The sequence below is a fragment of the Hemibagrus wyckioides genome, linkage group LG01 (genome assembly GCF_019097595.1).
Source record: "Hemibagrus wyckioides isolate EC202008001 linkage group LG01, SWU_Hwy_1.0, whole genome shotgun sequence".
NCBI classification, from domain to species: Eukaryota; Metazoa; Chordata; class Actinopteri; order Siluriformes; family Bagridae; genus Hemibagrus; species Hemibagrus wyckioides.
In genome coordinates, this window is record NC_080710.1 from 22,614,917 (window position 1) to 22,628,193 (window position 13,277).

At 38.6% G+C, this 13,277-nt stretch overlaps 1 protein-coding gene across 3 annotated transcripts in view; it reads right to left on the minus strand.

Moving 5' to 3' along the window:
* Positions 1-13,277, minus strand: part of tsnare1 (T-SNARE Domain Containing 1) — a 157,340-nt gene that overhangs the window by 119,968 nt on the left and 24,095 nt on the right. For all 3 annotated transcript variants that reach the window (XM_058400940.1, XM_058400930.1, XM_058400950.1), the window contains exon 2: positions 12,476-12,608. In XM_058400940.1, the coding sequence (XP_058256923.1) occupies positions 12,476-12,560 (85 nt within the window). In that variant the 5' untranslated portion in view covers positions 12,561-12,608. The remainder of the gene's footprint in view (positions 1-12,475; positions 12,609-13,277) is intronic.

A 13,277-nucleotide genomic window follows, 5' to 3' on the forward strand; every position in this document is an offset into this window, starting at 1 on the left:
GTCGATCTCGACGATAAGCTAAGGGCATTTTTTATTCGATATGGACAGGTCTAGCAGCCAGACCCCGCAGCGGAAACAGGGCGGGCTGAGCACTACCGTGTGTTTACAGTTACCACCCACTTGTTGAGACAACGTGAGAGGAGGCAGAGTTAGCCAGCCAGTTCGCTGCACTAAAAAGGAGAACAAGATAAGTGAGGCTGGGGACGTTTGAAGTGATGAACATGGGAGCAAACTCATTTTACCCTCTCAAGATAGCATTGTTGATAAAACTTCCCAGGCTACATCAGTAGTATGGAAATGGTTTGGTTATTGGAAAACTGACGTGGAGCAGATCAAACCAGTCTGTAAAATATGCAAACGGTCAGTGTTAACAAAGACAGGTAATACAACCAACCTGTTTAATCACCTGAAAAGATACCACCCTTATGAACACAAAGAGAGCATGAAACACCGTTCTGTCTCTACCTCAGCTAACGCTACCTCCTCGTTTCTGTCTGACAGTGCAAGTGCTAACGTTAGCTTTGCTAGCACTAGCAGTGCTTCACAACACCAGCCGTCAATAGTGTCATCGTTTGCTGCCATCACACCTTATGATAAACATTCAAAACGGGCGAAAAATATAACAAGCGCTGTTGCATATTGCATAGCAAAAGACATGATGCCAATAAACACTGTGGAAAAGGACGGGTTCAAAAAATTAATCAAAGTGTTGGACAGCAGATATGAACTCCCTGGCAGAAAGTATTTCTCCCACACTGCACTGCCTCATCTATATGATACATGTCAGGCAAAACTTGAACGTGAGCTCCAGAGTGTAACCTGTTTTGCTACAACTACAGACATTTGGTCCAGTCGGACATCTCAGCCCTATTTAAGTCTCACTATTCATTACATAGACGATATGTGGGCTTTATAGAGCAGGTGTTTGCAAACACAATATTTCCCAGAGGATCATACTGGTGACATAATTAGCCAGGGGCTGGAAGATGCTTTGGTGTCCTCGGGTCTTACAGAGGATCGTCAGGTCTGCATAACAACTGACAATGCCGCAAACATGGTCAAAGCCACCTCTTTAAAAGGTTGGACAAGACTGCAATGCTTTGGGCACTGCCTGCATCTTGCAGTTGGTAAGTAATATACATATCTGATATAATTAAAATAACAAATATGTGTAATCGAATGCTAAAAGATAACCAATGCTAAAAAACTTTAAAAAGTTGTAATAAAAACTTTATATAATATTTTGATGTAGACTCTTTGTAGTTTGTATTAGTAGTACATTGTACAGTGTGTAGTCTAAATGTGTCCTATTGTTTTTTCACTCTTTTTAGAGGGAAGTCTGAAGGACAAATGGGTTGAAAGGGCCATGGGTGTGTGCAGAAAGGTTGTTGGTGCGTTTTCTTTTTTATGGAAAAAGAAGAAAGAACTTGCTGCTGCTCAAGAGGAGTTTCAACTACCAAAACACAAATTGGTAACAGAATTGCCGACTAGGTGGGGGTCCCGCATTGCAATGGTGGCCCGAGTGTTAGAGCAAGAGAAGGCCATTGCTAAGGTTTTATCTTCTGACAAAAAAACCCGGCACGTAGCTCCATCGTGGCAGGATATAGAGGTCCTTGAGGCTGTCCACAAAGCTCTAAATCCTCTTATTGAGTTCACCAATGCATTGTCTGGTAAGCAATATGTTAGCGTATCATATATAAAACCTGTGCTTCACCTCTTTAATCAGGAGGTTTTGAAGCCAGCAAAAGATGACACAGACCTCACCAAACACATCAAGAATACTGTCACAACTTACTTAAATCAAAAGTATTATGACACTGCCACAGACGATCTTCTCAACATTGCATCACTTGTCGATCCACGCTTCAAGACCCGATACATTCAAGATGAAAAATTAGAGACTGTAAAGAGCACAGTAGTTGTGCAGATGCTCAGTGGAAACTCAACTCTTGCATCCAGTTCGGATGGAGACAGTAGAGAATCTAGAGATGATAATTTAATTTTAGCTACACCAGCCAAAGTCCAGAAAAAGACACTGGGAAGCTTTTTCAAAAAGTCTGCATCTAAGGTCTTGTCCTCTGCCCTAACAGAACAGCAAGTTCTTGAAGCTGAACTCAACAGTTACCTTCTGGCTCCATATGTAGACAGTGAGACCAATCCCCTGGAATGGTGGAAGGTCCATTGTACAACTTACCCTAGAGTGAGCCTCCTTGCAAAACGATACTTGTGTATTCCTGCCACTAGCTCACCCTCAGAACGTGCATTTAGCACAAGTGGCAATATTGTGACATGCCACAGAGCAGCTTTAAAGCCAGACGCAGTGGACAGATTAGTCTTTCTGGCCAAAAATCTGTGATTATTTTCAAATGTGCATTATAATTTCAAGACAACAGTAGTTTACAATGTTTGTATAATTTGCACTTTCTTTTATAGTCCTCCTTATTGATAAATGTAAAGACTTTTTTTTGTGTTAACCAGTACTTGAAGGCTTAGTCTTTCTGGCCAAAAAATGTGATTGTTTTTCAATATGCACTGTAAGTACAAGATTATTGTAGTTTACAATATTTGCACTTCTTGTCTGAAGTTCCCTGTTTGAGAAATGTGAAGACATTTTATTTCTTATGTTAACTAGTACTTTAAGTTGCAGTGTTTATTTGTTTAGTCATTTTATTAAACAGCTTTTCTAAAATTCTATCTAGTATATCATCTTAATCCTAATTATTGCAACAGTACTTATTACTATGTTTATTTATAAAGAAAAGATAGATAAAAAAAAATCGAGATCAAGCAATATGGGGAAAAAAATCGTGATGAGATATTTTGCCAGATCGCCCAGCCCTATGGTAAACCCCTCCAAAGCCGGGAGATCTGTCAAGAAGTCTACCGCGATGTGCGACCAGGGACGGCGTGGGATCGGCAGTGGTTCAAGCAGGCCCTCAGGAAGCTGACAGCTGGTGCGTGATTGGGTGCAGACAGCACATGACCTCACATAGTCCATTACATCATGGCTGAGAAAGGGCCACCAAAAACAGCGCTGGGTAAGTTCCTTAGTGTGCTGAATACCTGGATGGCCACTACTGGGCATTTCATGAACCCACTGCAGTACTCTGGGATGAAGCGTGACTCTCATTATTTCCTCCACCAGATTCCACTGTATTGGGGCCAGGATGATGGAGGATGGCAGGATGAGGTCAGACAGAGGCTGTGGAGTCTTGACTTCCATCTGGCGGGACAGTGCGTCAACTTTATCGTTCTTGGAGCCCAGACGATAGGTCACGGAGAAGTTGAAATGCATGAAGAAGAGGGCCCAGCGAGCCCGACGGGGGTTGAGACGCTTGGCTCCATGCAGATATTCGAGGTTGCGGTGGTCAGTGAGAACCAGAAAGGGGTGTCGTGCTCCCTCCAGCCAGTGACGCCATTCCTCTAGAGCAGCTTTAATTGAGAGGAGTTCACAGTTGCCTATGTCATAGTTTGCCTCTGCTGAGGTTAGCTTTCTGGAGAAGTACACACATAAATGAAGTTTCCCTGAATCCTGCTGGAGTTAAGACAGGACCGCCCCAATACCAGAGCTGGAGGCATCGACTTCCACGATGAAAGGATGGTCTGGATCGAGGTGATGTAGGATCGGGGCTGTGGTGAAACTGTCTTTGAGCTACTGGAATGCTTCACATGCCTGGTCTGTCCATGACAGTCTCTTGGGCTTCCCCCTTACTGTAGAAGTGAGCTTAATGGACTGGCAGTCATGCTATAATTTCTGATGAAACGTCTGTAGAAATTAGTGAACCATAGAAAGCGTTGTAAGTCCTTAATTGTGGCAGGTTCGGGCCAGTCGGAGACAGCTTGGACCTTGGCTTGATCCATCTCCACTCTACCTGGTGAGAGCACATAGCCTAGGAAGGTGAGTATGGTACGGTGGAACTCACACTTCTCTAGCTTGACGTAAAGGTGGTTCTGCACAGGATGAGGCCTGTGTGTGATCTTTGAGGGAGTAAGAGTAGATCAATATGTCGTCTATGTTTGCAATGACAAATTTATTCAAAATGTCCTTCAAAATCTCATTCACCAGAGACTGGAACATGGAGGGAGCATTAATGAGTCCATAAGGCATGACTAGGTACTCATAGTGTCCCTGTATTGTGTGGAACACAGTCTTCCATTCGTCCACCTCCTTGATTCGAACGAGGTTATAGGCACGAGGTTATATATCATGGTCCCTCGAAGTTGTTCCAGAGCTGTGGGCACCAGAGGAAGAGGATAGGGGTAGTGTACGGTGATCTTGTTCAGGCCTCTGTAATCAATGCAAGGGTGGAGACCACCGTCCTTCTTCTCCACAAAAAAGAAGCCGGCAGCAGCAGGTATAGTAGAGGGGCGAATGAACCCCGAGGCTAGTGCTTCTTCGATGTACTCATCCATAGCTTGACTCACTGGCAGGGATAGAGGGTAAACACGGCTTTTTGGTGGCATGGCATTGGGTAATAGCTCTATGGCACAGTCTCAAGGGCGATGAGGTGGAAGATGTGAGGCCTTTTCATTACTGAACACTTCGTATAGGTCCTCGTATTCCTTGGGCAACTTAACAGTATGGCTGGATCCGGGGCTTTCAACGGTTGTGGTGAGGCATGGACGAGGCATGGTGAGGGAGAAGCAGTGTTGCTGACAGTGAAGGGACCAGTGTGTCAGTTCCCCCTTGTTATTGATGGCCGTCACTCGTAGAGGGGGTATGCATGGTGATGTGGGGAGGCGTAATTCCTCTACAAGACCGCTGTGGATAATGTTGATGGCCGCTCCCGAGTCTAGTAGCGCTGAGATAGGAAAGGCATGATTAGCATAGTGCAGTATAGCCGATAAGGCTACCTTAGAATGCAGTTTAGCTTCCCCCACCTGAGACATGGCAGATTTCTCTGGGCAGCGTGACACTTGGTGACCTGGTTGACCGCAGTAGTAGCACAGATGTAGATCGGTCCGGCGTTGGCGTTCTCTTTCCGACACATGTGAGCGTCCTAGTTGCATAGGCTCGGGTGCATCTTCAGGGGTAGCGTGGACATCCTGGTAACAACGTGGCTGGAGATGGGAAGAGGCAGTGGCACGGTGTTGGCGCTGCAGATTGTTGAGCCTGATCATTGTCCCAATAAACTGTTATAGCGTGGAGTTGGTGTCTCGGCACGGCATTTCTGCCTGTAGCACTGTGTTCAATCCCCCTTGAAAAATAGCCAGAAGCGCTGTGTCGTTCCACCCGGATTGAGCTGCTAGGGTCCGGAACTTTATTGCATAGTCTGCTGCACTGTCCGAGCCCTGGCGTAACTCCATTAGCTGGACAACTCAGCCAAAAAGGACAATTCATCAACACTAAATTGGCCAGTGTTTCAGTTTCATTGTCCAACCCCTGTATGTCCGTGTGAAACAGGTAGCGTGTCACATGACTAATTAGTATTCCGGGGAAGGCTCGCATTCATGCTGGGATGTTACACATGTATACACCCCCAACATACACAGGAACACACACACACACAAACACACACACACACCTCAAGCTAAAACTTTGTACTGCTCTTGTAGCAACACTGCATGTAAGCAAATTTTAAACATCTTTTTGGGAAGTTATTTGAAGTAGTCAAAGTTCAGGTAAGTACCACGCAGTGTAGTGCCCTTATTAACCCACTGCTCAGGCAATAACTGAACAAGTTAGAAGAATCTGTCTTCGGTTTGGAGTGCTTTATATGTGCTTACTTACTGTATCACCTTGTTTCTGCAGTAGAGGAATGCTTTTGGAAAAAACAAAATATGCAGCACAAAGATTCATAAGGGCTTCTTGAGGATTCTTTAGATGGTAATGGTTTGCTGATGGACCTTTAGATGAATTTCTAAAAGGAAACACATTTTTTTTTTTATATACATGCTTACTTTCTTTTAATGTTTTATATTATTATTATTATTATTATATATTATTTTTATAGTTTTATATTATTAATATAAATAATATTAAAAGCATTATATTTATATAATATAATATTATAAAAATTGATTTTTTACATAATTTATTTATTCTCACATGATTTTCATACACAGTATTCATTTATTTTCACAAGATTTTTTTTTTAATTTTTCACATTAACAAATGCTATTAATATAAAATGACACCGTTACATTTATTCATTTCGAACTTCATTAGAAACACTATCAATTTGGCCTGAATGCTACTGTATACACAATGTTTTAGTCTATGTATGAATAGGTTAATTAGCACTGTTAAATACAGTATACAGTACACTGAATATGATTAGTTCCTTACTTTATAAATGTAATAAGAATCATTGCAATTAGTATCATTCAGTGACACAATGACAATGAACTGCTAATGCTCCCCCGAATCTCACTAAACCTACTGACTGAGCAGTTATCTTTCATCTTTCACATTTACCAACCTGTTCTAATGAGAAATTCATAAGCATTACAGCAGAGAGGCAGGGCAATGGGATATCATTTGAGGCCATGTTATAATTTTCTGTCAAAACACAAAGATAAAAATTAGTTTTAATAGCCTCAAAAAAAGTTGTTTTCAATTATGTGCATTTCTGCTTGATGTTTTTTTTTGAAAAATGTGACATGATGTTTATCTTTGTAATAATATATCCTACTAAATCAGCATACAGATTTAACAGTGCCTTATTTTACTGCACATTTTATTGAACCACAGCAGGCCAGATTTGTTCAGAAGGAGAGATCAGGGAACTTGAAGAACTTCCACTAATCTAAAGATCTGAACAGAAGAAGCTTTAAGCATTATTAATGTGACTCTAGATTTTGGGAGATTTTGACAAGCTTTCAAAGAACACTTGGAAACATCCGAGTCTTACACAAACCTGGGTTTGATTATGGCAGAAACATTACTTTCATTTGGCAGTAAACTCCTTTTGACATGTGGAACAAAGTGGCGCTAGTGAATCTAATACAATCTAGATCTGATGCAAATGTTGCCCTTTCCAGCATATAATTACACAGTGTTAAAGAAAGAAATTTTTATTTTATTTTAGTTTTTTTTACTTTTCTGGTTGAAGAAAGTCTACAGTAGTGGCACAATGCAAAGACATACTGCAGATATAAAAAAGTCTAGCTCTGTATAGGTCTGTTCAAGATCCTTGAGTTACAGTGATTAACCTTAGACATGATACACATGGCTCTGCAATACTAATGCACCATGAAGTCTGTATGTACATGTTCTGTATGTTCTGTATGTACGCAACATCTGTGAGAATATACAAAAGCTTCTCCACATACCGCACAATGGCGTCTAACAGATATGCTTGTGAGTGTATGAGGGAGAAATAGAGAGCAACAAACCTGATATCACCTTCTCTCTTCTCTTTGCAGGCTTATAATAGTGTTGCTGCAGACTGTGGTTTTTTTAAGTGGATGCTTGTGGAACTTACCATAGCTTTATTGTACCTTCATTAGACCCTGCATGAGAGCAACATCTACAGCAAAGTTCATAAATGAACTTCAGAGTAGTTGGAGCTCCCTGATAACCAAATAATTCAGCTATATCTAACACAGGAATAAGAATAAGTGAATAAAAATGTTTAGTGAAATCTAAAGTTTATGTTATTTAACTGGAACAGAACGGGCCAAAATTACTGAAATTAAGAGGCTACTGAAATATTTACATTTACATAAATCCATCTTAATTTATAAATATAAATATATGATGTGCCTAAAATGTCTAATTACATTAAATGCTTGTACCGTAGTACAGTCCTGTCCTGTTTAGGCTTCTAGGTTTTACTATCCAAGTGCATCTATATTTAATAAAGAACTCATTTAGTGTCCCATTAGGATCTTTGAATGGTCACTTATGAAGTTCCACAAAGACTTCAATTTGTGTATTTAATTGCTAGACTGCATCATTGCATTATTTTGTGTTAATAAAGTTAAACTGTAATAAGATTAGTTAAGTAAAAACATTAACAGTGTGAAATATCACACAAAGGGATTTTTATTAACACTTTTTAAAACACGTTTATGAATTGTTAAGTGCAAGAGCTCACTGCAGCTACCACAATGTGCAACATGTGCACTCATTTCAGGTTTAATAAATATACTAAACTATACCTGTACTAACCATAAGATTATTATTAACATGCATTACCACTGCATATGATTACATAAAGTAGATTTAATGAGAGTTAAAACTTCAGATCTTTGAAGTTTTGAACTGATGGTCTGTTGCTACAGTCTGAAATATTGCCCATCTACTGTTTAGATTATGGACATACAGTGCAAAACATAACATGAATATTGTTATGAAGTGTTTCTAGCTCAAAACCATGCCAGAACGCAAGTGCTGTTGCAGTCAGGTGTAAAGTGGGTTTAAGAGGTGCTCCAAATTGGGGTTTAAGAGGCGCTCCAGATTGAAAAAAAAAATGCTATGTTTAAAATAGTACCCATTATAATGTTTGGTAAAAAATGTTCTACAGCTCAAACTGCATCTCAGACAGTCCTTTACGGGTTCTTTTGTTGTCCTGAAGCACCTGAACAAGTGAACTATGCTTTTTTTTTTTTTTTTTTTTTTTTTAAAGAGTTTAATAGATAAAGAGGGAACAACAACAACAACAACAACAACAAAACTTTGGACAGTGTGAGCTAAAGTGTGAATGAGGAAAAAATACATATGCTGGAGGAAGCTGAAAGGTTTGGCAGCAGGTAGGAGGAGAAAGATTAGCTCAACTGACAACTCCATTAGAGACTTAACCTTAGCTTTGATCATCGCCTTAGCCCCGCTTCAGCTTAGCTGACGCCTGAGTGCTGATACACAGCAAAGCTGACAGGCTTCTGAACACAGGTCTGCCTGTGATCAAAGACCTGTCTCTAATGACTGGAGCTGCAGCACTCACTCGGCTCTCCTCTGAGACAGGAAGCCTCCAAATGCAACCTCACACTCAGCTCTAATCTCTCTGTCTCTGTCTCTCTCTCTCTCTCTCTCTCTCTCTCTCTAATATTTGCACTGCATATTTCAACACTAATATGACTTTGGCTTATTTTGCTTAGTTTGATTTTATTTACTGTTGCTCCACGCGTTGAATGGGGAAAACACGTTTTCCCCATTCAACAGCTTATACTGACAATACACACAGATTTTGCTGTCCCTCTTGCACCACCTATGTAGACACACACATCATCTGGTCTAAGAACTTATGAGCTACTATCTGTTTCTCTTTTAAAATCTTGGTTTCATTATTCAGTTTTTCGTTTTATGAGTGGGAGTGGTAGCTCAGCGAAGGTGTTGGACTAATGATAGGAAGGTTGTGAGTTGAAATCCCAGGTTAAATGCCAGAAATAAAACATAAAATCAGTTTTATCTAAAGTGACTTTCAATTGTGCTGAGATGAGTGCTGAGAAGTAAGTAATTGTTATGTTTTAAGCATGGTAGCTCATCAATAATTGCTTGTCACTAAATAATAAACCATTATGTTGTTTAAAGTATTAGAATTTAATATAATATAATAATATAAGTAATATAAATATAAATTATAACTATGCTGACAAAATTGTGATCCTATTTTTAAACACTGTGATATCTACATGAACATGTCAGTACCATGTCATTATTAGAGTAATTAGTCATTACTGAGCTATTATGGTAACACCTGATAACTCACTGCTAAGTTAGTAGGTACTTCAATTAGGCTTTAATTAAGGAACCATATTGTAAAGTGATAGCAATTAACCATATTATGTATGGGAACATTATGAATGTGAACAAGGGAATGAGCAAAGGAAGTTTGAAGGATTTATACACATTAAACTTTTGTGTTTTCTGTTTTCTTTATAGATAAAGAAGTATAGAGGTTTACTACAATTTAGAAAAAATATTAAATATGTAAACTACACTGCCTTTTTATAACTGTTTATTAAATTAATTATTATATGAAAAATACCCTCTAAACATTATTTACATTAGAAATGGCTGCTGTTTAATATCATATTTGTTTGGGGAATGATTAATGCTATGAGCTCAGTGAACAAAATGCTCTTTCTTCATGAGCATAAGCAGGAATGTCAGGTTAATTTGCTGTCCTGCCAAGTGTTTCATATGACAATGACTCAGTGAGGAGAAATGATGCTTATGCCAGAAAGATGGCTCTTCATTAAACAGAAACATTCCATAGACATATAATGAAACTTACATTAAGCATAAGTGAAAGTGGATTTAGTATCCATGTCTGCACTGTGTCTTAAAGCATTAATGTTTATATTCTACATGAGATTGCTCTCACCTTGAGTGCCTCCTGAAATATATTTCCTCAAATTTACCCTTGAAAATGTTAATAATAACAGGCTGTGATTGAATGCTAGATTGATGGCATCATTAGCTGATCAATATTAAAAAAGGGTTTAAAGCATTTTTTTTATGAAAGGATTGCTGATGGTTTTGTACCTTTTTCACTGCTTCACACCATTCTACAATCAGAGCCTTTTCTTCCTGTGAATGTGTTTTTGTCTGCATTGTGACATGTTACTTTGAAAGCCTCATACTTTTAGGGCTTATTGCAATAGATAGATAGAGTCATTGTCCTAGATAAAATCAAAGCAAATTTGGAAGTCCATTAACAAATTGTGTGACTTTCTAGATTTCACCACATTTTACTCAGTGATAATAACTGATATGAATGCTCTTTTAAATGTTTTTACTACCTGTAATTTTCACTTATTTGTTACCAAAGTTTCGAAAATGCGTCATTTGTTATATCACACAGTAGGTAAGACTTTTAAGACCAGTAAAAAAATGCGTTTCAGATTCAAAACATAAGATGGCAACACAAAAGGGGCTTTTTAGTATGTTTTCAAGACACCTTATTCAAAATGTTGTCACAGACATTAGCTGCTACACTCCAGCTCCTGATTGGAAGCATTTTTTTATTTAACAATGGTAAGGGTGTATTATATCAGCAGACAAGACAGCTTTATTGCTTGCAGTACATTGTCATTATGCAAAAAATAAACATATAACTTTCAAGCTGTAAATTGTCAAACTTCTTTGGATTAGTCATAAGTTACATTTCATACAAAGCAATCCTGAAATGGAACAAATGCAAAGTAATGACTACAGAATACAATATTTAAAATCAACAATGTAGTGCCTTCAAAAATCATCTGCTTTTATATGCATCCTCACTCTGGATGCATTTTTTGCAGTCAGAGACCTGTTTAACTGTAAAATAAATATCATGAACTCCCCCCATAGCATTTATTTCATAAACACAATCCAACTGTTCAAATATTTGCCTCATTAATCAGATATGGACTATAACATTGCAGCTATTTATTAGAGCCTTAGAGCTTCTTATTCCTAAATCATTCACAAACAACACATATTAGGTCCAACATAGAATTATTTATAGACCTAATGTTTTTGAGTTATTGATGCTGGGACTAAACCAATCCAATTTATGTAACCAATCAAATGTATATAATTTACACAAGAACCATTTTCTTGTGTTGCTTTGTGTTTTGCTATGTTTTTGGAGTTGCACTTTGGAATACTCTCTGGCGTTGATTTCTTATTTTTTCTCTCTTTCTTTTTTTTAACTTCATCCTCATTCATGTGTCTAAATCTGCCATGTTAAAGGTGGGTTGTCATCTCCACCAAAAAAAAAAAAAAAAAATCAAAGCCCTCCTGGTTCAAGGTTTCTATAGACATATTTCGCATGTCTGTGCTAAAACTATATGCTGAATTTCAGTTCATGATTGTGATGCACTCTAAATTGAAACTCACAGAGATGAAGGTGCATGAAAGCGACTGAAAGTGCAACCTGTTTTTTCTTTTCTGTATTCAACAAAAGCACAACATTTGTTTTTATTTTGAGTGGACGCAAAACAAAAAAAAGTAGACACTTTACAGCTTTCTATGATCTCTTCCTCTTGTTTCAGTATAACTATAAATGACAGAATATTTTAATTCATTGTTGTAATAAAATCCAAGTGACCCCATCTGCACCACCATTGACTCCTCAGGGTTAAGGACCAGACTCAGGACCCCACTTAGAGAATCACTGTGATCACTAATTAAACAGCTCTGGACCCAGTGATCAGTCTGCACTATTCCATTTATGGACTGATTTTACAACACAACCACTTAATTTTCTGCTGTGACATCAGACTACTACTGCAGAGTCATTTAAAGACATAGTGTCACAGTGTCTAACCTGTCACATAATCACTATGCATGTTTGAATCTGCTGAAGTAGACCTTTGTTATAATAAGCCATATGGCTGATTAGTTACATAATGATTTATGGGAAGCAACCAGAGAATCCAATGGCTTTGCAAATAAGTTGGGATTTACTCTTTGTCTTTGTCAAATGATTTATGGTATTTCAGTGAACAAACCATGATGATAAATAGTGTGGCATAAGCTCTTGTCTTGAAGTCACACAGTGCAGTTAGATTATACAGTGTCTATAAGTAAACAGGTCTTTACCTACTGGCTGGTAGCCCTGCCTTGTAGGACCACCAAATGGATTCCTGCTGCCAAAGGAGCCACCATCAATGGATCCATATGACATGGTGGAGCTTTGTTTTGGTGCTTGGGAGTTAAGTACAAGTTGTTTAATCTGTAAAGAACAAAAAAGTTCAGTTAGTAGAGATCAGTAGTGATTCTTAAGGATGGAATTAGATTCACATTACTGTATCATATATTTCTTACAACATGACATTGAAAATAAACACATGAATAAAACAGTGTCAAAAACTGAGGCCAAAGGATGGCTGTTCAGATGCATCAGAGCTGTAAACCATGTGCTGTTGGGTATGAGGAGGCTCTGCAGACTTGTGTGGATAATTGGGTCTGCGTGTCAAACAGCATTCACTATCAGCACAGATGACACAGTGTGAAAAGAGCGGGATATCTGTGACGCAACATTCACTGTAGCATTTGTTTGTGTACATATACATCCATAGAAATTTTTATGCATATTAGCATGTAATAGCGTGATAGCTTTAATTAAGTCCTATGCTAGATAATGACTGTAATTATGGCTTTAAACAGCCCTTTTGTACTGGTCGGATTACGCATTTACATCCTGTGAGAGGCATGCAATAAGTGTTAAATGGTTAAAATAATACCTCGAAAGCACTCAAACAGCACAGAGATCTCATCAGCCATGAGCATGGCATATACACACCTTAAAATGTCAGCATTTAGCATTTATACAGTGGCCTTGGCTCCGCTGTGAAATTCCACATCAATACTACAAGGCAGTACAGTATTATTTTTTTCTACA